The sequence below is a fragment of the Dufourea novaeangliae genome, unplaced genomic scaffold, assembly GCF_001272555.1.
Source record: "Dufourea novaeangliae isolate 0120121106 unplaced genomic scaffold, ASM127255v1 scaffold418, whole genome shotgun sequence".
NCBI lineage: Eukaryota > Metazoa > Arthropoda > Insecta > Hymenoptera > Halictidae > Dufourea > Dufourea novaeangliae.
In genome coordinates this window covers 63752-89804 of record NW_015374285.1, presented here as the reverse complement: position 1 = coordinate 89804, position 26053 = coordinate 63752, and the positions used below count along the sequence as shown (strand labels likewise).

The following is a 26053-nucleotide window of genomic DNA, read 5'->3' as shown; positions in this document are numbered from 1 at the left end:
GTACACGTATTTTGAATAAAATATATAATGCTCTATTTGTGCTAATAATGCTCAGAATTCGTTCTTCATCGGTCACGTCGTGTATTGACATTAAAATGGTGGCTACGTAGACCTTGAACCATGGAATAGAAAAATGTACTGGATGGTTATTCTGTATGTATGTATCTCTTCTGTCCTTTTACTGTATGTACATTACGTATGTGAAATTCTTTTTCAATGCTTTTAATTTTTTTACCGGCAGATACAACCCTTCACTAATTCATTCTCCCCCCCGTAGGTGGTTTCGTGTCGGACAATGTGGAGACTGGCATCGTGCATGCTGGCCAACAGCAGCGACAGAGAAGACTCAAATGTCTTGCTCAAATGACTCTTAATTTAGTTTTATTAGAAGTTTGTATTTGTTAAAATCCGCGATACCGAAGCAATTTTCATTCACTGATTTATTCATACTTATCATAGGCTTGTGTTGCGTCAACGGTGATCTGTAATAGGCGTAAAAATTACGGGAAGAACGGTCACGGACGACATAACCTGTCCAATCGCTGGACGCTTGTGTTTAACCGCGATTCGAAATAATGGCTATGCACGAAGACTTCAATTTCGCCGAGTTGTGCAGACTTTGTTCATTGAAGAGCAGCCACCAGCTTCAAATTTTTGACAAGGAAGGCGAGCAGCGGCAGTTACTTTTCAAAATACGTTCCTGCATTCCTACTGTGGTGAGCCAAATACTTTCATTGTTGTACTTCAAAGAATGTCCTTTAGTTTAAATTTGTTTAAATTTAATAATAAATAAATAATTGCTGTAGTAGTCTGTCTTTATTAAGTTTTATTCCAGCAGTTAACTGATCTGTACTAAGCTAAATACATATTTTTTATATTGCTATATGTGCAACGTTTGTTTGAAGATTAGTTAGAAATTAGACTTTATGATATATTAAAATGTTTATGAATTCTATTGAAACTGGAAATATGGTATAGATTTTCTATAAAGATTCAGTAAGGAACATTGGAATTATATTTTGTGGTTATTACGTTACGTTATTCTTTTAAGTAGCTCTAATGTATACACAGGTGTCGTTTTTGATATCAATGTAATTTAATTAGGTTATAACTTTCTGGAAGATTCATATTTTTATACTCTTATGCAAAGACTGTGTTTATCATGTATTTTTCATTATATAATATTAACCCTTTTGGTCAGGTTTAATATCCTCATTAATTTACACGTAAAGATTTCATTTAAGTATATGCGAACACAAGAAACAGAGTATTGTGAATAAAGAATTAGAAAAGTTAAATTATGTTCATTTTTTATTTCTATATTAAGCATTTATTGTTTACATATGAAGCACTCAATTTTAGCCATTATCCTTTACAAAAATGTAAAATTATCTCGTACCTTTCACATTTTAGATCTAATGTACCATACATGCCATTTTTGAAAATTTAAACGTAAGTTTAAGATTTAATACGGATTATAAAAATTCCTTTGTGGTGTTTCTGTCAATTTAATAAAAGAAACTATTTCTGTACTTATTGCAAAATCTGTAACATAATTTTTACAGTTTATTACGTTTTTTAAGTACCTACTTCACCACAATGATTTTATAAAAATAAAATTGTTAAATAATTACAAATCATATTTTCGATTACGAGAGGTCGAATATTATCTTAGTAATAAGACAATAAACATAATAAACATTATATTTCAAAATGATAAAAGAAATTATTTTTTGGAGCTATGTTAAATCTATTAGTAGAGTTTTAGCTGTGGACGTCGATAGGCTTTGTGCAAACATGGTTACGAACGCAAGCATTACACACATATACTTACCACGAGATGAAAGTTTCTTGAATACTTAAATTCGTATCAGCAGCTACTCTTTCTTTTGTTTTTACTTTATTATTAACCAATGAAACTGAGTAATGTGGAAATAGTAGTCACTCACACCTACTATTTATTTACGAAAAGAAAAAGAAATATTAAGCAAAATAGCAATAATTGACGGAAATTCGTGGGTTTATGAACAATTCAACTTGCAACGACCCCAATGTATTAATGGTAACAATGATAATAATGGTAATCAACAATTGGAAATCAAATACTGAGTTTGACATATTAAGAATATTAAAGAATTAGATTATATTCCGATTTTTGTTGTGAACGGTTCATTGAAACAGTTAACCAATTGCAGATAACTAAAGAGGACGGATTACCGAGAAATATCTGCCAGAGATGTGTGTATAAACTAGATATGTTCTACGAGTTCCGTGTGAGCTGTATGACTACGGACACTGTCTTAAAAAATTACGCGGATAGTTTGAAGCACCTCGCTGCATCAGTGAATCAGGTGAGTTAATTTGAATCGGTAACGCGTATCTTTGTCAAAATATTTTTGCAGTCTTTAGTAGAGGTTCATAAAAAAATATAAAACAGATTTATCTTCGTCAATTTCAATATTTCTTGCCTTTTATATTTTACATATTTTATTTTTACTAAATCGAATTTTATCTTCGTGAAGGATTTTGATAGGGCAAAAATAAATTAGACGTACCACCAAGTTCCATCAATTGTTCTATTTGACAGTGTCTTGCACACTTGAATATGTTACCTAATTCATAAAATACGCGATTCAGTGATAAGCTGCGAGTTGAAGTATCAGTTTTTTTTATAAGTGATAGGTTTGATAAATTATTACAAAGTATATTATTGTTATTCGATTTTTTAAAGGCATACGAATTTTAGTAGGTTTTCGTCGGTTTTTTAGAAGATAAAAAATAGTTATTCTAAATTCTTCTGTATATTTTATAGAGGGTGTCTAAAAAAGGATCTTTTTAAAGGAGATAATAGAGCGGATAAAATAAAGTGCATACAATGTTTTATCGACGTAGTATCGATATCAAGTAAATGTAAAAAAAGATGTGAAAGTTTTAAATTTGTCTACAACTTCCATTCTGAAAAAGTTAAAAAGTGTCTTGTAGTACATGGTGCAATTAGTATTGCTTTGATATACATGTATTATTTCTGTACTACATTTTTATAGTTATTTATACATCATATAGTTATTTATACATTTTATACATTTAAATCAACTTGTAGTACATTTCTTCCATAAGTTGAGCATTAAAAAAATATTTGTTTTCGCAGATTAAAAAATGTTTATGGCTGATCTTATGTTTGTATATAAAAGTTATAATGCTTGTGCGGGTAGTTTGTGTATATAATTTCAGAAAAATCGTAATGTAAACAGTGAGATCTGTTAAATCGGCAAGAAAAAAATTATAGAGTTTAATCTCATTTCCTGCCGTTCAAACTTGAATTCATTGACTTTTGTACATAATTTCGAATATTAAACGTGAAGTCGTGTTTACACGTACTGTATGGTTACTTTGTGGTTATACGAATGTACAGTTTACAATTATTTCGAAGTTTCTGGCGACTAATATCTCCATACAATTGTAGAAAATATATAAAGAACATATAAAGTGTGTCTTACGAGATTTTTCATCAACTTTTTTAGTTAGTTCAATATCATTTTGAATTAAACAGGACATACACACTATGGGTCCAGTTAATTCATTATTGAATAATATAAAAAATAATATATTATAAAATAAAATCTTACAATGAAATTAAACTGTTTTTATAACGTGTTTCTTTTTGCAATGCAACATTGCATTTTATATTTTCGTTTATAAACTTGATTTTCATAATTATTACAAATTATGCTACGAAATATAGAATAATGAAGATTTTATTTCGTTTAAAAACTTTTAACCAATATGTTATCGATCCATTGAAAATTTATATGGTACTGTATGTATCGAATAGGTGTATACTGCAATAATTCAAAAGTACTTCGTCATTCATGAATACTCACGAGTTATCGTTGTTAAATTGTATTGTTTTGAAATTAATGATAAATAGCACGAATATTAAACAAAAGTTGACAGCGGTGTAACTCATCAGAGTTGGAAATTTTAATGATCGCGAAACTTCTGTCCTTTATATTCATAATGACAATTTTAACATAAATTAGCAATGAAAGTGATAGTATACATGTAATACAATAATTTCCATTTCTATACTGCTTCTGATCTATCGTTTTTATTTTGGGAAATTAGTGTATCTTCTAACAGATTTCAGACAGGAAACTATAAAATGATATAAAACTCTTACGAAGTTTATTTATAAAGAGATAATTTGGATACATATGTGGGATTTTACTATTACTACTTCTACAACGTAATGTCAGGCATGTAATAAATTTAAATCAGATTCAGGATAGATCATGTTCACGATACGTTTTACGATAAAGAAAGAAATTGCTACTAATTTTTCTAGTTATTATCAATAGAATATACTTTAGTTACTCGAGTTAAAAAATTTCTGGTTCAAATTACAGAAATGTAATCCATCTACTTCATATGAAAACTATGCGAACTCTTCAAGAGATATACCATGTACCATCAACATCCAAGAGACCCTAAAAATGAATCGAATATTGCGCACTACCGAAAATAGATGATTTCAATTTTCAATTCAATTTTCCAATGTTTCTTGTTCACGCCGCCACCTCAGGAATGCAATTACGAGCTGGTCCGAATGTAAATCCTTCAATTATTCCGAGCGACCGTGCATTCCATTTGAATGATATGATTGAAACATTCGATAACCGAGGGACAGAGATATTATTCATAACGTTACCCGCTAAATATAGTGCCGGATGAGCAATTCATACCGCGGGGCTGTTTACGGGCACCCAGTTTATTTGCTCTTAATTGATTTCACGAGACATCAGACGCGTTTAAACTCCGCGGGCCACGTGGGTTTACGACCGTGAGCAAGTGCCTTTACAAATGGAGGCGACAGCGCGCTTAATAAAGGTACATTAAAAGTCTGACATAAAGCGCGCTGGTATCGCGATACCCGCGCGCGGGGGTTACTCATTTTTCTTTCTTGTGCGCGCACGGGGCGGCGAGTAGAGGGCGAGAAGCGCGCGGCGCAGGAGGAATTTATCGTCATACAAGCCGGACACGAATAGCCGAGGGAACCAGGGCTATCCCCCGGAGTCGCGGTTGTACGTGTCCTAGGAAGTATACCAGAGACTCTTTACAAGCTCGTAAACTCGCGCGGCAATTTCCGACACGACGCGTTAAAGTGACTTTATGCGTCGAATGGGTGGCCGACACGAGTTCCACATTTCGAGCGGGCGTAAAAAGCCCTTTACCGCGACACGCGCTCCACGTTGTACCCACCTTCGGCCCTCCATTCTGACTTCTTTCGCGTTGGATCCACTCCCTCTCTATCCCGCGCTCGTATTACACTCCGATAAGCGGTGAAGATCGTTGGGCAGAGAAGGAGGGCGCGAGGCGGTCGCGTTACGGAGCAACGAAGACGGAAGAAACAAGGGGCGTCGCTGATCGGTAGCTAGAGGTCCTTGATTTCTCTGTCCCTCTAACCCCCGTTCGATGTCCAACGAAGCGTGATCCTAATAATTCCACCCTCACACACGCGACTCATCGCGGGGAGAGACAGCGTTGGAGGGGGTATATTATAGAGGATAACCACACGGATTAGTAGATAGGGCAAAAGAGAGACAGGGATCACGCGAGCACTGAGGTCGGAGGGTGTTGTGTGTGTGTGTGTATGGTACGTGCATGCCGTGTGTGTGTGCAACCGTCGCGGAGCTATTGATCGACGCTCCGCGGCTAGGCTGCGTCGCGCACAGAAAGCGAAAGTCAGTTCTCCTTTTCTTCGACGTCTCGCCTAGTCCCCTCTCTCTTTCTCTTTCCCCTCGAGGGCACCCGTATACCATTCTCTCCATCTCACTCGTACCCGCCTTTTTTTTCGTCTTTTACCCAGTGCATCCTTCTCGCCCTCGTATCCATTCTTCTCTCTTTCTCCACCCGTCTCGTCGCTCCCCAATCCAAGATCGTTCGATCCCCACCCCTACTGGTTGACCCCTTGGATCTCCTTGTCCCGGGCACAGGTGCAACGAGGAGCAGGCCAGGTCTGCATCTTCTGAAAACCTGTTCTGGGGCTTCGGAATAAACGTCGTAAACGGTCGACGAAGTCTCGTTACCCCGGGTTGATCGCTGATCCGTTCAATCGCGAGACTCCAGGGTGAGCAAAGAGAGAGGACAAGCGAATCCGCGTTACTCGTGTCTCTCGACGCTCGTTTCGCGAACGTGTTGTCTCCGCGTTTAGTTTCGCCTAATCGCGCGTATCATCCGACGATACGTACACGTCTTCCCCCTGCTCATCTCTCTGTCTGTCTCTCTCTAACGTGTTGTCTCCGCGTTTAGTTTCGCCTAATCGCGCGTATCATCCGACGATACGTACACGTCCTCCCCCTGCTCATCTCTCTGTCTGTCTCTCTCTGTGTGTGTGTACCTCTCTCTCTCACACACACATACACTCGTTCAGTCAATGTCAGTGTCAAGGTCAGCGGGCCGACGCACTGCAGAGCGCCGCCGCCGCCAACGCCGTCGTCGACTGCTGCTACGCTGCTCTCTTCCGTCATTGTGTGTATCCGGCAGCCGAGTCACACGGTAGCTGTGTACACCAGACGCAAGGTATACACGAAGGTCTCCTCTTCGCGCGCATACTTGTCTCTCTAGGGCTTCCTTGTCTGCCTCCCCCCCCCCAACCCCTCCCGTCAGCCTTTCTCCCTCTTGCTCACGGCGTCGCGGCGGCCACGATGCGTTCCGCGAGCATCTCCATTCGATATCGTTGTACCGCGCTGTCTCGTCCGTGTATCATTGCTCCCGATCCTATTCTGCTTGCCCCTCTAACCGTAGAGTGTCATTCAGTGACTATTCCTGCGCCCGGTTGCCGCATCGATTTATCCGCTTCCTCGTATTGCTCGTAGCCTCGTGCATGCGTATACGTGTACAGACGCGAACCGTTTCCCGTACGCCTCGGCCGTGGCTGAAGTATTTCACCTCCCTGGTCGGCTGTTCCATTTCTATCCGCTTCGTGTATCCAGCGTTCGCCCTTTTTCCCTCGCTCCAAGGCCCCGTCGCCACGGTGCATTCCGCGGGGACCTCCACTCGATATCGTTACGCCGCGCTGCATTCGTGTGTCACCGGCTATTTCGTCTCTTTCTGTCTCTGCCTTCTTACCGAGTCTGTCGTTCTCGCTCCCACCGGGTCGGCCGCCTCTCTCTCCTTCTCTTCCTCTCTCTCACTCTCTCTCTCTCTCTCCCTTCCCTCGCGCCACCACGACTTCCCTCTGTCTTCATCTTACCCGCTCTGCTCTCCTTCACCCCCTCCATCGCTCCCTCTCACTCGCGCACACGGCTATCCCCTCCGTGCTCCCACCGAGCCGTTTTTTCGTCTCTTTGTCCTTACATCCTCCCGCGCCGGGAATCTGCGGCTAGCTCCACGGGACACACTCCGGTTGCCCCGTAAAACGCGAGATTCTTTCGTGGCGTCGCGAAAAGAAAGAACGCGCGTGCCGTCGCGTCGGGATAATCCTACTAGCCGGCTGTGTGAGCTTCGCGTCGAACACGATCGCGCTCTTCGGCCCTGGTGTGTGCGTCCGAACGCGAGACCCGTTGCTCCGAGAACCCCTCGTCGTTGTCGGCTCGATTTTCTTTTTGCTACCTAAAATTCGACGACCACGATCGGCATGGGAGGAACGAGAACAAAGTGACGTGTGCTGTTCAATTGTTTTTGTGTGACGTCGTCAGTGATATCGTGATAATTGCATCAGGACCCTTCGACTCTGTGAATTCGATCGGGAGTTACTGTTTTTTCCTCCGTTTCTTCATCCAGACAAAGTGTAGGTACGTGAGCACCGAGATAGCCCCCGATAACTTTTGTCCGTCTTTTGTGGGAACGATCGTGTCTGCTGGCTTTGTACGCTGAGCACTTTCTCTCTGTCTCCTTTCCTCTAACCGGGGGCCCTTCTACCCTTCCACGCGTCTCCTCGCTCGCTGTCTCTCTTTTCGGTCATCGTTCTTTCCCGGTGGACCTTGACGAAGCAGGCTGCGTGGAGAGAGATCTTTTCGGCTCCTTCGAAAGTTCCTGTCTTTTATGTGTGTTCGATGTCGTCGTCTCCGGGGATACAGGCATCTGTGATGTGCTACGGCGATACGACGATCCTGGGATCCGACGATGCGTCTGGAACAACCGTCACGTGGATGAAATTATCGTTTGTTTCCTACGGTTTCTTTGCGTATGCTTAAAATCGTAACGACCCCGTGATTTTGACACTATCGAGGTATCACAATGGTGTGTATGAAATTCGTCTTCGATTTTTCGTTTTACAAACGATTTTTATACGCGGTCGGTTGTTTCGCCGTCTGAATTTCGTGGTTGTGATTGCAGGAAAAATTTTGTTGGTAGAACAGTCTACTACCGTTAACATTTTTCACCGTAACATTTACAGTAAATTTTATTAAACCAGACAAGTTTTACGTAGTTGCGCGAATCTATGGTACTCTGTGTTTCTACTAAATATCGATTATCGTTAACAGATAATATTTGGCACCGAATGTGCCTTCGTGCACGCTCCGTTCGCTTCTGTTCCCGTGATTAATCGTTTTCCCATATTGGCTCTGAAACCGTTACGCTTTTGTGCGCGAGTTGATAGAAATATCGCGAAATATTGTTTGCTGGTATAGGCTGCTTTCGATTTTTCAGCTACAGTGATACATTGCAAGCGATCGTATATGGAGTAGATATCTTTGGTATTGTTCTCGAACTGTTATTTTTATTTTGCACCATCGTATCACCCAAAATTATATTATTTCAGTTTGAAAAACTTCTGAGAAAGGAGTAGTTTCTACTTAACCCCTTGATGGCTTTATTTTTCAATCTTAAGTGTATCTTTAATGATCATAGTTTTATACTTTTCGTGCTGCTTATATTCGTTGTTCACTGAGTTTTTTGACATGTAATCTGGTATTTTTGGAAACGTATCGTAAAACGAGAATATCGCTGAAACCGTGACTCCTGTATTGCTCGATTACAAATAAACGATCATTGCAACAGTTGAAACCAGTTCCAGGTCAGAGTTGCATAGTCATCATATTACAATTCGTCGATTTCTTTGAAAAATACACATGTACTACATCTATTTCAAAATGCGCATTTATAATAACGTAGGACAGAATTTTAACAATCTCTACAAAAGAAACCTAAATTCAGGGTTTAATAACGATCACATGCAGCTCTGTTTTTTGAAACTTTGTACGAATTCAATTTCACCAAGTCAATGTTTACGTTACTAATTAGAAACACCTATCATATGGTTCAGAGGAGGCCCATTAGAGCGAATTACATTATAATATTCAGATCAATTACGTTTAATACACACAACGGTAGACAATTGATTTCTAAACAAAGAATCCCGAATAAAATTTTGATTACATCACTCACAATAAAAATAGTATGATTTGACAAAATTTATAATGCACGTTGTACAACAATGCATACTGCAATTTAAATAATCCGCCACGACGTCGGTTCGTTGATTTATTCCGCGTGCTATAATTCACGCCTGGTAGACGGTACGAATGTAAGTGCAAATAAACGATTAATAGGGCGCGGACAAAGACAAGATGCCTAATGGTAGCCAGCAGCAACAGCAGCGGTCAGCTTACGTGGAAGCGCACGCGGTGGCCCATGCTGCAGTGCAGCAGCACATGGCACAACAAGCGGCACAGGCAAGGCTCGCAGGACCCGGCCCACTTGCAACACCTCAAACTCCTAATCCTACGTTTACGTTACCGGATGATGGCCTTGGCTACGACGACGGTGTCCGGGTGCTTCGCTCGATCGGAACGTGGTGAGTAAATTTCGATCTTCCGGGAAGCTATATTAAACCTCCATAATGGGAACGACACCACCGAGCGTCGACTGAACTTTAAAATAGGTCTCCAGATTACTCAGCGGCGATGCGCCCCGGCGGAGTAATGCCCCCGTTTCCCGGTGCAATGGATCAGCAGTTTGGGAGCAGAGCTCCAACAGTGAACCAGCCGTTAAGAACGACAAACAATGTACCTTCTCGTCCGGGATTCGCGTCTAAAGCGACTAATACGGGTGAGCCCGCAATAAAGGCGTTCGCCTGCACCGTTTGTGGTAAAGGCCTGGCCCGTAAGGACAAACTTGTTATTCACATGCGTATTCACACCGGGGAGAAGCCATATTCCTGCGAAGTTTGCGGTAAGTATATCGTGAACCTGTTTCTCTCATACGTTGTATCAATTCGGTGTTGTTCAGGTACAGTTAATTTCACGGCGGTTATTGTTTGCAGGAAAAGCATTTGCGCGCAGAGATAAGCTAGTTATTCATATGAACAAACTTAGACACAGACCAGGGGTCGCACCGCTTTCTACACCAGCAACTCCAAGTACGGATCAACAACAGCAACAAGCTCAGCAACAGCAGCAACAACAACAGGCTCAGCAGCAGCAACAGCAACAGCAGCAACAACAACAGTCTCGTTCAGACACTATACACAAGTTGAAGGAGGAACCAGTCAGTTGGGCGTGCGAATTGTGCGGTCGAGCATTGGCTACTAGGGAGGAATGGATGCAACATGCTCGGTAATTTTGATCTACACGGACTCGAGATTTCATCGTGTGACTTCGTTGCATTATGTTATATTCGAACTTTTTCGACAGATCCCATTTAGAAGCGTCGGCTCCCCCGCAACACGCTGCGCCGTATTTTCCAGGATCAGTGCCGCCGCCGCAACCGTACGCGTCTGAAAGGCATTTCTGTTTGATGTGCCGCACCGATTTTACGGATAAGGCTGAATTTATGTTCCATGTTCGCTCCCATTTCGAACCTCATTCACAGCAAACTCCTCCCCAGCACTCGAGCGGTAAACAAGCCGGTGACCCAGCAACGGCGGAGCTGATTGCGCGTGGACTTGTCGATCCCTCTGGATTATGCAGCTAGAATTATCCTCCTTGTCAATATGTACCATCGATTCGTGTCTTACCATAGTACAAGTTCTCCACTCCATTTCGACCAGAACTTTTTGCATAGAACGTCATGCATATTGTGATTGTAATGAATATGTACTGATTTATTAAGAAGAGGTGCACAGTAGTATGTTCGTGTACAGAATATCGGTAGAATGGTTGATCATTGGAAAGCTGTCGAGAAATATTTCCTTTTCCTTTTTCGATACTGGCCCCCTTCGCACCTTTGACCGCTGCCAGCGAATCAATAAATGCTTGCACACCGCCTTTAGAACGGAACAGAGGATAATATTTTTTGCATTATGCAACATATCAGGAAAATAAGAAACTCGAGTAATCGTGGAAGTACTACTGTGTATCCCGTATACATGTATATGAATTAAGGACATACGTTATTCGTGAAATGTTTAGGTACTGACGCGATAATAATTTATGGTAACAGACTCCACTATTGCGTCAGTATTTAAATATAATTATACTTAATAGTATACGTTCCTACATAGCTAGCTTCCCGCCATTTTTAACCATTAGCAGTAATCGCTATTCGATGTACAGGTTTGTTCTCAATGCTATCACACTATTATGTTTTTCACCTATACGTTCCAAGATCTGGAGAATGCACTGTCTCGAAGTAGGTGTTTTTCTTTGTTCAAATGATGCTGAAACGATTATTACGTTGTAGGAAACTATTTACGGAGAATGCTATTTGGATAAGACGTTCGTTTAAAATAGAAGTATACGACTATTCCATATTGTTAAAATCATTTATTATTGGATGATTATACCACCTCCATATAAATCGTCATAAAGCTAAGAATATATTTCGATCATGTGATTTTTTCCTCTCTCGATTTAATTTCATTAATTGAAACTTGATGTTTCTTTGAGGGCAACGTATTGTTAGCCGCATTATCAGTTTATAGTACCAAACCTGTAATTTTTACAGTGGTACAACGTAAGTGTTGACAATATTACCGATGCATGCAGCGCAGATGTTTATATTCCGAATCAGTTTATGGCGATTAGATGTTTTCTTTTTTTTTAAATTACTGTTTTGTTTCATTGCAGTACGGAAAATCTTGTTTATTGATACCATCGTTTTTGGTACCTGAAGTATCCATATGTACTTAACCAGGAAAGAGTAAGATTCGATTTGTACTTCAAGAACGATACACGGTTTATCTTTTCACAGATACTAAAAAGAAAAGAAAATCTTGAGAAATATTTGTATATTTACAAAATTTCGAATAATTTTCAAACACTTTCCTAGTTATTGTAGATTCGATGAAAAAAAAATAACACAATTCGTACAGAAATATGTTACAATTCTCTTGTTTTTCTCGAATGTTAATTAAATTTTAGGGGACAATAATTGTACATTACTTTTTATATTCGTTCGAACGTGAAAATGATTACTTGCGATGCCGCCGAATGATTTTTCTTGGTTTATCAAATGTTTCACGACCGACACACCGCATTGTGAACAAAACTGCCTCTTCCGAGTGACTTCATAGAAACACGCTTTTACGGCGCTTCCTTTTCATCTTTAGACTAGAAGTTTGAATTAGCCAGCGCGAGACCGACTGTTACAGAACTGCCGTGCCTCCTGCTTCACGTACCACCCACTTCCGGCTTTTGTTCGATTCAAACTGTTTCCGGGATAACTGTGCCTAAAAAGGTATACTTCAAAAGCTAAGCCTACCGTTAGACATATATATTTTATATAATTATAGTTAGTGCAATATAGAATTTAATCGACAATAGTTGCGGTTGTTACGAAAAGGAAAGGAGGAGGAGGGGAGGCAAAGGAAAAAGAAATGGAAAAGAGAAATCTTCGCGAGTTCATCTGAAAAGAAAAGCGTTCGAGTGCTCGCATGGCGAGGTGGTAACTGTTTATGGAGGTTTAATTAGCGTGATCTGTGAAGAAAGGGAAGAGAAAGAAGAAAATAAAATGAAAATTCCGGCCTTTCTTATACAGTTACGGAAACCTTTTTTACGTAATTGTACGTATTTAGAGTAACATACACCTCGAGGTCTACACTACACAGCGAGCAATTGTTTCTATCGTCACGGGAGATTTATTATGTAGCTTAACGATATATACCAAGTGGGTCGTAATTTGTTAAAAAATTTCGCGAACAGAAGATTCCTTGCGAGAGAATAAAATTAAAGGATATTTGACATCGTTTTTGGGAAAAGTCCATCTTCGGTATGTTTGCGTGGGACTATATTCTGAAACTTAACAATGGATTAGTTAAGCAATATTGTAACAGATTTTTATATTTCTATTCTTTTTCTAAGTTTTGTCGTCCAGACGCTTGAATAATCACAATTTTCGAATATTTCTTTTCGTTATTACCGATGTGTTCCAAATATTATGACGAAAATGTAATGCTCGAAATATTTCGAAGATTAAAAATACAAATTAATTATTGTTTAATAGGATACTGAATACATTAAATCCTTCAAAGGATTGCACAAATTATACATTCATCGAAAATGTTATTAACATTGAATGCTACGTATGTAATTCTTTCCTTCCTAATCTTCAATTTTATTTTCTTTAATAGCTCAAAAGTATTATTTATATATTTTAATTAGTGTAGTTGGATACATTTAACATATGTAATACCATCTCCAGTATCTGGAAACGTAAATACAAGTAGAAATAATGATTTAGAAAAAAAAATTTTTTGTTTTACGCATGATCGAATCAGAACTTATTTCCACTTGCACAATACTTTTCGTAGCCTTTACTACCACACGCTGTAAATGCGAATTTTCACTTTTTAATGTCCATCTATCGCATCAGATCATAAATCAGCGATAGTTAACGCGAAGATGCAATTAAATTCCATCTAACACGGAGGTGTAATTAAAGTTGATTTGCGGCTGATCTAAATTACTTTTTTTTATCACTAGGAAGGAGCACCAGGAACTGAGCACGTTAAATCGAGAAAATTATAACTGCCCGGGTGAGGACTATAAATTTTGTAATGAGCCTCCAGAGATATAGATATATCTGTCAGAGATCTGAAATTTTCCTTCTCTTTTAAAGGGAATTCTCCTATGAAAGAAACGAGACACCGAGGATACAAGGCGTAATGATTTGTAGTACTTTGTACAATCGAGAGTTGAATACTATATTTAATAGACGTATAGTGCCTTTTCTCCGGGACTTGTCTGACTTCGCTTCCATCATTTCAAATTGAACGTGTTTAAGGAGGCACATTGGCATAAGAAAATGTTTTTCGATAATTATAAGTTATAGTATTGGCAACGACGAGAGGTTTGTCTTCGACGGTTTTCCTTTCTCGTTTCTTTCTTCTCCTTTTTTTTTACGTCTGTTTTATTGCGAGGAGTGAATGGTCGACGCCACTGCCTCTAATAGCAGCAGCTGTTTTAGACTACTTTTATACTGTTGATGTCACACGCAGCTACTCAGAGTCAGTATATTACTGCCATAATCATGAAACGAAATGTATACCCATATACCTTTATAAATAAAACTCGACTGGAAAAGTAGAACCTTGAACTCTTAGATTCCCAGGTTGTTGGTTATAAAACAAACGATATGTAGTCGTAATGCAAGTTTAGTAATGGATTTTCTTATGGTTTATTGGTATGTCGTAGGAATTACAATTATACTTCGTTAGTTGGTAAGGATAAGCTTGAATTTATGGATTATTGGGCTCGTAAATAACTAACGATCATATACATTAAAAGTTTAGTTTTCGTTTAACTTCATATTCTTATTATATGTATTTATACTTATAAAGTATTATATACTTTATAATTAACATATGTACATACAGATTGGTACAAGACGTCTATGAATAACGTTATTGTTTCTTAGAACTTTTGATAAAGCATGCTCCTTATCTTTTCCAGCAATAGATATTGTATCACTTTTATAAAGGTAAAATATTCATTTGATATATCTTATTCCCATTTGAAATATACTAATTAGTATGTCGACAAGTGAGATGTAGAAGTATAAAATGTTAAGCGTTAATGGTTGCGGATATTTATGCAAATATAAATTCTCATGGACTAACTAATAGAGGCTAGAATCGGACAAAAATTTGTTTGGTACATTAAGGCTTTTATCGAGATCTAAATTGACTAAAACCTTACTACACTTGATGAAACTTTACACTATACTGAGTTTGAGACAATCACGTATGCTATAAATTAGTATAAATCCATAAAATCCGCAGTCTATTAATTACATTGATCGACATAATTCTCCTCAATTGTTCACATGAAATAAATTAACCATGACATGTAGTTCAATCTTGAAAAACTAATTGTATTCTCATAGAATGAGATAAAAGAATTATATTGTACAATTTGTTAAGATACGTTCTGAATATTCTTATGATTTCAAGTCTCCGATTATGTCAATATTATGAAAATGTTCAGAATTGTGAAATACTCGAAAGGAAACTGCCATTATGGAGCTTATTTCTGTCAAAAATGTAGATGAACCGTTTCTTTTTTAAAGTGGTATAAGTTCATCTTTCTTTATTTCAAAATATTAAATGTATTTCATTTTACTCTATTTAAAAACATTGTTAAACGCGAATAATTTTATTTTATGCTTTTAAGATTTCAGACACGATTAACATCACTATATGTGCATGTTTACAAATATTCTGTCAATGAAACAGTGTTTTTGTTAACTGCAAGTGGACTTATACCACTTTCAAAAGTAATAAATTATCAAAAATGTGACTAATACCAAATTTAAATTTGTATTTCAATTGAAGTAAACTTTTATGAAATGAAATTTTAAAATATAAATTATAATAATTATATCAAAAACAATAAACGTATATCATTGAAGGGAAATATATTATCATAAATATATGATGTGTATTAATATATTCATTTGACATAGATTTTTGAGAATTCTCTTGTACTAAGTTTAATAAAAGAGCATTAATAAGTTTTATTCATATTTTATTCACTTTGCTCTGTAGAAATAAATGGGACATGTTAAATAAATAGTCATTGTTATATATGGATTAATACCAGTACAAAAAAATATTTATGCAATTCCATTTAATATCCGAGTTTCTCATAATTCATGAAAATATTGCAGTATATTGATTTTGTTAATATAGATATGAAAAGAAGGCATCCATCTGTAGCTAAAACTAGCTTTAACTAATTTTTTTCAAAATTGAACTTATATTACCTAAGAAAAAAAAACGGTCCACATATTCGAATCAAATGTGACCCATGGACCCTGCGTAACACGGATGGTGGACAGCAGCTCGACAAATATGCAGTCAGTGCAACCGTGTTGCATCTGGTATGTGCTGCACCCGTTTGACCATAAATTAAATCCACGATCGACTTTCTTAAACGACAGCGACGGTGACGCGAAACGTTACGGTATGCATTTCTTTCGGCCCACCTTTAAGGTTATCGAGTTCCTGGTCAGATATGGCTGGTTCGCCTTGCCGCGCCCGTATTAACGGGTACCAGTAAATCGACGCCCAGCCGAACTGCATTTTTCCCTCCTCGGTTCTGTTGCACCAGTATTATCCACAAGCCAGGATAATGAGATAATCGACCCTTTGTCTAACGTTCGCCTTCCGTTTCGGTCTGAACAACGCTGACTGAAACGTGTAGCTCGTGACTGTTGATACAATGAGAACTTGAGTTATTTGGTGTCTAGACGATCGATGTTCAGAATAGAGTTTTCTAAATTGAGATTCACCTTTGAGAAAATGTTTTTAATAATAAGTAAATAGTAGTATTGAAAAGGATATTTACGTACATTTTCATTCATAAGTATTAGGACACTTATCGAATATGGAATAAATGTTTGAAGGAATTATGAAATTGCTGAAAGTCTGGAATAAATATCGTTCAGGGAATATTAAAGCTCGATGGACAAATATTTGCTACTGTAAATTAATAAAAGTGGCATTAAAATATATAATTTTTCGATACATCACTTTTTCTTATGCGCAGCAGTGTACCTTTAAGACATGAGCTGTGATTAATTATGATACAGAATTCTCATTTCTTTCTAGTTGTCATTACTAGACTGGATTTTATGCATTTACAGAATGTGCGGAATGCAGTATTGTGAAAACATTGATAATGTTTCAGAAAGTTTTTATTTCACCTGTAACCTACTAAAATAATTAACAAAACCAGTGTCGAACATAAATTTCTTTTTTCATGAAATTCATGATCTACTTGTTCCTGTTTGAAGACAATAACTTAAGGTGTTTCTAAAAATGATTTGGGTATTACAATGAAACTTATAAAATTTATAAAACAGGAGCAGTTAATTTTGTGTACTGTGTTTATTTTAGTACGAAAATCAATACTGATTTATGTATTTTTAATCGTGTGTACATTGGCTGATATCGTCACAAAATATAACAGTACGTGATTCAATAAGTGGAACGTTTTAACTGCCAAGAAGAAACCTATAAAATTAGAACAAATGGTAATAAATAACAAATTCCTTGTGTTGTATGTAGTTTCAATACTTTAGATACAATTCATGTTCACTGTGTCAATAACAATACAATTCTATAAATATTCTAAAGGTAATACATAGTAGGAAGAATATTATACAAATAAGAATTAAAATAAAAGTGAGATCTGTGGATCTTCGTGTTACTATAGTATAATACAATGGTATGGGTATATAGTACAATGATTGCTGTTCAAATTGTGGTCATAAACAATAAACATCATTGAAATGTACATCAAATTGAAAAATCAGCATATTGTAATTGAAAATATAAGTATTAAGAAGATGCGCTTACTTTAAAACATACGTATAAATACTATTGAATTACAGAAATAATGTTATTTCGTATAAATGAACGTAATTCTTATTTTGGAGGCTAAAATGGTTTCAAATATATTGCAATTTATTTGCATGACATTTAATCGTTAAAGGATATGGACTCGTCCTAAAGAACCATGTATCTTCCCTTGAGAATCGTGAGATTCTTATGAGCTTATTGCAATACTGCGGAGAACGGCGAAAGGTTGCTCGATGAAAGTATCGTGACCCCGAAGTGCGCGGGATTGTGCTCGCATTTGAAAAGGAAATTGCTATGCAAAACGCAGGGCGTCGGCCAGGTAATGCGACGTAGAGAAACCGATTGATCGGCATTCGTCAAATATCGAATGCTTAGTTTCTTAATATTTTTTATTCTACTACGATACGTCACATCTATCAGGAATTTTTATCAGCTTTCTACTTCATCAGTTTTATATAGATTTACAAATTTATTTAACTTGATTTGGAATAATATTTATTTTGAATATTACCTAAGAATTTCATTGGTTTTAGAAGAAAACATGCATAAAATTAATGAATCAATCATCAGTATCTGTTTTATGGTAAAAAATCTGTTGTATATCTTTTGTTTAAACGGTTGAAGATAGTAAAATTATTTAATTGGTTATTGTCATTAGCCACTGTGATTAAAGAATTTAATTATTTTTTATCGAACACGTACTAAAAATGTCAGGGGTTGAAGTTCAGCTTTGCTACTGCAGTTTTAGAACAAAACAATACAATAAACAATAATTGCAACATACTAATACTTACTAAAATTTTGTATAGGATATACATATGTCAGAGGGGAGCTTCTACTTTGAAGCAGAAAACAAAATTATAAAACGGGTACAGCTATAATATAATATGTAAACGATATATGTTGTATTTGTTTAAAAAACATAGTAATTCAATCATTCTGGAACGCAGTCACTATTAAACTGATATTTCCGCATTCAGGTTGATATCAACAGAATCTGACGAGGGGAAAGAAGATTCATTCTATAGATCAACAAGACTTTCCAGTAAGGGTAATGTATCGTAATAATGCCAATCTTTGCGTGACTCAATGTATAGAATCGGCGAAAATATAAACGAAAGAATTGCTTTTAATTGAGATAACTCACTCGTTAATTTAATTCACTGGTTACATTTCCTTAGAAATTTCTGCAAAATTTCTGTAGTCTTTTATAGGAAGCATGACTTGTTCATGCCGGTAAGCCTTGTGGTAAGATCATGGACAAGGCTCTGATTGCCTACAATCTCTTGATTATGAATGCATGATCGCGTATGCAAATCAATGTTCTACTATTTCCGCGTCTATAATTTATAAATACGAGAAACTGTTCAAATTGTATACCTCATTCCTACTGGCTAATGACATTTTTAACTTAACAGATTTTAGATGAGTTGAAATTGAATGATATTATATTTCCAATTAATATTATGTAGAAGCACGGCATTTTTAATAAATTTCAAATCAAAATTCTTTAATTTATTTAGTATTACACTTTGAGCAAAGAGAAAAATAAAAGTATAAATTCACAGACTTTTCTCAATCGATGTATATGAGAACTTCAATATGTTGCAGATAATGCTTATACATATATGTATGTCTATGTTATAAACCCAGCCTAAAATGTTTGATTCTTATGTACTGTCACAGACGAGGTATAGGAGTAAACATTTCATCTCATGGGAGTTGGTGGCCCACCTAAAGTGTAGTATCGACACCTTAATAAGCCTGTGATTGTAGTGACCTCTACGTTAAAAGACCGGTGAATAGGTAGCGACACTAAAATGGAAATGGGGCGACGTCGCCCCAAAAAAGTGGGGCGAAACAATACATTGGATGAAGTGTCTACTCCTATACCTCGTCTGTGGTACTGTGGTTAAAATACAAAACGGACCAACTATGCCATGTCTGCAATCGTGTTCAGAAATAATGTTTCTTCAGAAAAGGATAGATTAGATTCTCCAGAAAAAAGTGGTTCGTGTGTAGTTCAACTACAATACATAAGGATTTTAATTTTTAGGGTGATTTTCAGAGGTATGCCATGCAGCGTAGTACTGAACGTGTTAAATATCGTTTCAGATCCCGTTGAAGAGGACTTAGCTTTTACTGAACGTGTAGGAGTAACCATCGGGTGTCCTGTTGAAGCTCAGCTTACCCGGTGGATAGAATCTTCGCGGGGATGGCGTTGTAATTTCGTTGTATTGGGGCAACGGCCTGGCCGGGGGTTGATACTGCGGCCGTGGGTTGTACGAAGGTATGGGTGGGATTTCATGTGGTGGCTGAGGCCTGTACGGATACTGCGGCTCTGGCTGGTATACAGGTTGAGGCTCTTGCTGCGACTCGTACACCGGTTGACTCGGTCGTTGATACGGTTGTTGTTGTGGAGGTGGATTGTACCTCGATGGTTGATAATCCGGTGGGTTGTATTGTGGCAGGGGCACGTATTCGGGTTTGGGCGGCACTTGCGGAGGTGGAACGGGAATACCGTCGCCACTTGCCTGTAACATTGACAAAATGTAACGAATGAGAATTATTTGTAAATTATTGCTGGTATAATTATTAACTTTTTATATACCAGGGAGGGAATACTTTATGTCCACTATATTACTATTTTAGGAATTTCCTCTAAAATAATTACTTAAAAATTCTGAGAAAATCAGATATTATGTACAATTATTACGAGAATTTTATACAAGAATTTAAATATTGTTTCCTGGAAATTTGAGAAAAGTTTGAAAAATAATCAAAATAGTCTCAATTGCGTAAAGGAAGGCCGTAGCAAACGTGAAAAATGCAATACACTAATCAAGAGAATAATTATATAGGGTGTAACAAAAATGTTGTCCGACCCGGAAATAGGGCACTTGGGGGATGAATTGGAACAAGTTTTTCATTAGCAACAATGTAATCTGTGGCTTCGTTACCGAGATATTAACGAAAAACTCGCGCTGTGATTGGTCGCGGTTTTTCGTTAATATCTCGGTAACGAAGCCTCAGATTACATTGTTGCTAAGGAAAAACTTGTTCCAATTCACCCCCTGAGTGCTCCATTTCCGGGTCGGAGAACATTTTTGTTACACCCTGTATATGGTTCCGGTAACAGATATGTATGTGGGAAACAGTAAAGGAACTGTTATACAGGGTGTTTTCGAAATAGTGATACAACCTAAAAGGATGTGATTCTAAATGTAGAGATAAGTCGAAAATGTAGAATAACATTTTTTCGTACGATGCTTGGTTTCCAAGATAATCATTTTTTAGAATTTATTCAACGCGTATGTAGCATATTTATGGGACAATAAGTAGAAACAGAACGCAATAAGCAGACGCGTTAGGCAAGACCTATTCAATTGCACGCATATCCAGCAGATATTCGAATTCGATTTTCACGAAAACGAAACATTGTACGAGAAACCGTTATTCTAGATTTTTAACATATTTTTTCACGTTGAATCACATCCTTTCGGGTTGGAAACACCCTGTATGACAGGATTGTGATGATTGTCAAAGTGAAAGTGATTGAATTCGCACAAGGCTTATCTTGAAACAAATTCTATATTTTTAAAAAAGTACTTATAATGCTGTTTATTCGCAGGAAATTAAAAAAATTTTAATAGAATACTTTATTTTAAACGTTTTATTCCTAAGTGTATTCAAAACATAAAGTTTGTGTAAGACATTATAGGTTTCTATTAGGTGAGCATAAAATAAACTCCATCCCCCTAATAATTATCTGATAAAAAAAGGCTTGATATGTATTGCGAAGGTTAATCAGGTTGCTCTAAAATATATTACTCAGCTTTAGTCTGTTTATGTTTGTTTACTAGGGGGATGCAACAGCTTACTGTATTTTGGTGATTGAAATTATTTTTCCTTATTCTTATGGTTTAATAAACCTACATTTTATCGTAGTAGTGAACACGGTGCGCTATGAAAGTGTTGAGACTGATTTTTGGATAACAATGTTACCTATGATAGTACACAATCAGTTACTCCAAATATCTTCAATAATTCTTGAGTTCGTACGTGTTTCATTTCGTTCGTCAATTTTTCATCGGTCTCGTGTGGTATATTACCTAAATCGACATCTTTGACATTATTATTTAGCTAATAATAATAGTAGAGCCCAATTTCAAAAAGATATGCATTGATTTATGTGAACAGCATGTTTATTACAGGCATCACTAATTTTGTATTACTATTGTATTAATATGTTTGGTATGCACCACGTAAAACACTATTAAAGATCCAATTCCTAATATTATTTTTCCGATTTAAAGTTAAAACACCGGTTTATATTAATTAAAAGATCTAATTAGCCTTTGAATAATCATAAAGATAGTCAGTGGGCAACGTCATGCTGTTAGGATTGCTTGCGAAGTCACAATTACGAAAGTTCGTGTTGCAATTATAAGAGACAATTGCATTCCATGTACTGATAGGCGACATGAACATTCATTTGTGGAAATTGGAAAATATTCAAAGTGAACACTTACTTAAGTTAATGTTGATTGTAATAGTATGTGACAATTGTGAATATGAATAGAATAATTTGAGATATCGAAATTTAATATTGATTCAAATAAGGAGAGAACGAAACTTATTTATTTTTCGACGACTTTAATTACTTTTTATACATGTATAACGTAAGAAAACGAAAGTAAAATTTAACGAAACCTTAAATTTGGATTAAAATATACTTTGACGTACCTGGAAACCATTTTTTCCAGCTGTATATGTCACCGTGCGTCTTTGACCAGTTGGATCAACGTACGAGTAGGATCCACGACGATTTCCGTATACGTCGCTTTCCTCCTTGAATTCGACGCCATCTTCTTGCGAATATGCGGCTCCGAACGTTCCATCACCAGCTAGGTATCGCGCATCACTCAAAATTGCTGCCTGATGAGGCGACTGATACTGCCCATTTGATGTTTGGCACAATACCAGTGCGATCGTATAGAAGAGGAATATCTGAAAATATTGACATTTGTTTGAAATTCCTTATACCGTCACTTTTGTAGTTTAAGATAGTTGAAGCTGAAGATTTATTCCATATTTTCGGATAGAAATAAAAACATTGTTGTTTAATATATTTAATATATAAAGTAATAAATAAAGTAATTTAATATGTGAAGAAAGGTGCTATTTTTGTGGATATAACAAAATATTTTAAATTATTAGTAGATTCACCAACTATTTGCTCTATTATTTATTCAAGTGCACAAACTCCAAAATCATACAATCTGTGTGTCAGAACAATGTGAATTATATAAAAAATGTGGAGTAATCTCTAAAAAATTATGTTACATTGATTTAGTATTCAGTATGTCAAAATGTCTCAAAAATAGAGATTTCAGGGTGTTTTTAAAATAAAAATGTACATAAAAAGTCTTCTAATAATTTGTGGGTAAATACAGCCTAATATGGTGTAAGAATAACAGGATCAAAATTGGAAAGCATGTTAAACAGAAATTCAAGTTAAGCTACGTGATTGTTCACTATACCAATAAGAATATTGTAAAATGTAAACATTCTTAGATCGAGTTGAAAGTCCTAGAAAATTTATCGAACCACAAAAGAAACGGACGTTGCAGATGCCGCGACGAAGCGATCGATCATTGGGTAGAACAACGGATTGTGAAGTGGGCTGAATAAAACTGAAAGCGACTACTTACGAATATGGCACCCATAATAGAGAAATAACGACAACTGGGCGACGAGAGGTACAACAGTGCTCGAAGGATCGTCGAGAGGGGCGTTTTATACGGCAGATTGGATCAGGTTGACCTGAAGAGGCCTTGATGTCCGCCCGCGCGCCACGGCTACAGAATAATGCAGATTGCACTCTGATCTTCCACCACGCCTTGCGACTACTACTCAACTTTCTTACTGGTAACTTGTACTAACACTTTTCAGACAGTTTCTTCGTCATTACAGTTTTTTTTGTAATTTTATTTAAATTGTTGATACGCTTACATTTTTTCACTGTGTGTTTTCGCAATTCTTTTGCTTCGGGTGCTTCACAAATTAGTGATAATGTCATTTTGTGTAATTTATTTAAATAACGGAGAAATAAAAAAAAATGAATTACTTATCAATGAAATTGATGTTTAACCTTCAATTAATATAATAATTAATGGTATTTAATTGTAATGAAGTACTAGTGGTATTCGGTTAAAAAATTAAAAATATTGTTTGAAAGCTCATCTTATATTAGTTTAATCAGAATAATAATTTTATTTTAAGATCCGTGAATATTTTGAGGACCTCTCATCTGTTTCTATGTACATTTGCAATAAGTCGTATTATCGCCGTAAGAGTGACAGTAAGAAAGATAAATGAGTAGTACTGTAACGATAATTAGAGTTACCATTTTCTCGGAAACTGATTTATAAGACACGGTCGTGTGGGTATAAAACAAGCATCCATTTGGATAATCACACGATGAAAACCATTTGACATAAAATTATACAGTAGGATCATATTTTACAAATAAGTTAGATGACGCGATACTTACAGAATTATTTGTTTAAATAATAGTTCGATTGTATTGTAATAGGCGATAAGTGTATAACTTCTATTATTCTAATGATTATAACATTATTTAATTAAAAATAATATGTCTTTATAGTGTAAATTTGTATTCTTTTGTGTTATGATGAAATTAAATACATGAAAGCTTAAGGAGTCATTTGTGGTTAGATATTTTAAAAAATTCGCAAGCATCAAATTGACATTTTGGAAGCGGTCAATACAACAGAAGGTCTACTATAATAGACCTAGAATAGATGACTCTGTGTAAGTTAAAAAGACATTTGTTATACATGTAAATTGAATTTTCAATCTTTAAACACGTTTTTTTTTCAAAGTTAGTGACCACTATCATAATCCACCATAAAAAAATATATTTTTGTATGAAAATTTAACAAAATATTCTTTAAATGTGCCTTTATTAAATACAAAAACTATCGTGAATGCATACGCTTTTCGCTGTGTAATTAAAAAACAATCGCTTTTTTCGCTTCATAACCACAGAAGATCTCTTAAAATCAATGCGCAAAACATCGTTTACGATTGCAGATATTACTGTACCGACTGTATCGGAGTCCTTACTTACCAGCTTGAGAATTATCCTATGAATAGAGTTTCCTTCGTGCACAAAAGGTTCGTAGTTCTGTCGCATTGTGTCAGTACTGCAAAACGGAGGACTGATACTTAAATTCTGAGAATAAGACTTTGCTTTTTCATGATTGTTTTTCAATTATTAATGTTTTACATATTATGTATCATTCAAAGCATATAGTGTTTATTTCTTCATATATGTTATTTTTTATTTTTATTATTTATATAATATTTATTTTAGGCATTATACATGTATCTTTAGTAGTCAGTATAACTTTTAACATACTTTAGCTTGATCTAAGTAAAAAGTAGAACCAAACTTTTGTTATAGAAACCATATTCCATTACTAAATGATCAGGTTCATTGTAAACTTTTGAAGTACATTTGTCTTCTTTTCGTGATGTTAAAAAAATATGATGATAAATGTAATAAGTGCTGGGAGCACTATTTTCATTTATGTTTAATACAAAATTCTTTAAGAACACGCTATGAAAACTATTTTTTACTTGAGTAACTTGACTATGTTGTCAGTTATTATAACGTCTGTGTGTTTAAGGAAATAATTACTATTTAAGGAAACTAAGTAAATTTCTTTTTGCATTCTATTTAATTTGTTTCGATATTCTTTACAATATTATAAGCGGAGAATCATGTGACTGTATTTAACCAGTTCGAGGTAAGTGATATCTTTCGCAAGGAGAATGTAATAATATCATCCAACGCCGATGTTTATGAAATTTGACAAAAATGTAGATAAAGGGTCGACACTATGTAGGAGGAATACAAAAAATGAAGAACTTATTATCTCAACCAATTTCAACCATTATGCGATGTACTATTATTATTCTTTTCTACCTATTGTATAAAACACTACTTTCCTGTTTATACACAATAAGATGGTTCAACCGTCAAGCGTCATGATACATATCAAGCATCGATCAAAGAATTCCCACTGTCCTAAAAACACCATCGATGCATTATCGTTATCGATTTTATTGTATCCTACCAATTTTCATTCTTATTTATTAGTGTCATATTATTATTAATATATTAAAATAAAATTCTTAATACGAATATAATATGTTGTAAAATTGAATTTTTTTTTGTTTCAGTGTTTCAGTGTCTGTAACTGCAAATTTGCATGA

The 26053-nt window shown here is 36.2% G+C and overlaps 2 protein-coding genes across 4 annotated transcripts; one reads left to right on the top strand and one right to left on the bottom strand.

Moving 5' to 3' along the window:
* The first annotated feature begins 332 nt into the window (after positions 1–332).
* Positions 333–11652, top strand: LOC107192765 (ras-interacting protein RIP3). 3 transcript variants are annotated; one of them, XM_015582098.1, is made up of 7 exons: positions 333–390; positions 460–716; positions 2196–2351; positions 9555–9799; positions 9887–10176; positions 10268–10559; positions 10638–11652. In XM_015582098.1, exons 2-7 carry the CDS (start codon positions 576–578, stop codon positions 10915–10917), a joined length of 1404 nt encoding a protein of 467 aa, XP_015437584.1. In that variant the 5' UTR covers positions 333–390; positions 460–575; the 3' UTR covers positions 10918–11652. The 3 variants fall into 3 exon arrangements, with proteins under 3 accessions (XP_015437584.1, XP_015437586.1, XP_015437585.1); XM_015582100.1 differs by lacking the exon at positions 2196–2351; XM_015582099.1 differs by lacking the exon at positions 333–390 and having other exon boundaries at positions 430–716.
* An 8226-nt stretch (positions 11653–19878) lies between these two features.
* LOC107192763 (adhesive plaque matrix protein-like) lies at positions 19879–24968 on the bottom strand. The gene is made up of 3 exons (XM_015582096.1): positions 24903–24968; positions 22493–22756; positions 19879–20280 (listed from the first exon to the last, which is right to left on the bottom strand). Exons 1-3 carry the CDS (start codon positions 24966–24968, stop codon positions 19879–19881), a joined length of 732 nt encoding a protein of 243 aa, XP_015437582.1.
* Between the last annotated feature and the right edge of the window lie 1085 nt (positions 24969–26053).

Bases quoted from the DNA above. Each gene is read 5' to 3' on its own strand.
- LOC107192765 (XM_015582098.1), top strand. From the start codon at position 576: ATGGCTATGCACGAAGACTTCAATTTCGCCGAGTTGTGCAGACTTTGT. The intron at 9,800-9,886 runs GTGAGTAAATTT...ACTTTAAAATAG, and splicing joins CTTCGCTCGATCGGAACGTG to GTCTCCAGATTACTCAGCGG. The intron at 10,177-10,267 runs GTAAGTATATCG...TATTGTTTGCAG, and splicing joins ATATTCCTGCGAAGTTTGCG to GAAAAGCATTTGCGCGCAGA.
- LOC107192763 (XM_015582096.1), bottom strand. From the start codon at position 24,968: ATGCGACAGAACTACGAACCTTTTGTGCACGAAGGAAACTCTATTCAT. The intron at 22,757-24,902 runs GTAAGTAAGGAC...CAATATTTTCAG, and splicing joins ATAGGATAATTCTCAAGCTG to ATATTCCTCTTCTATACGAT. The intron at 20,281-22,492 runs GTACGTCAAAGT...TCAATGTTACAG, and splicing joins CTGGAAAAAATGGTTTCCAG to GCAAGTGGCGACGGTATTCC.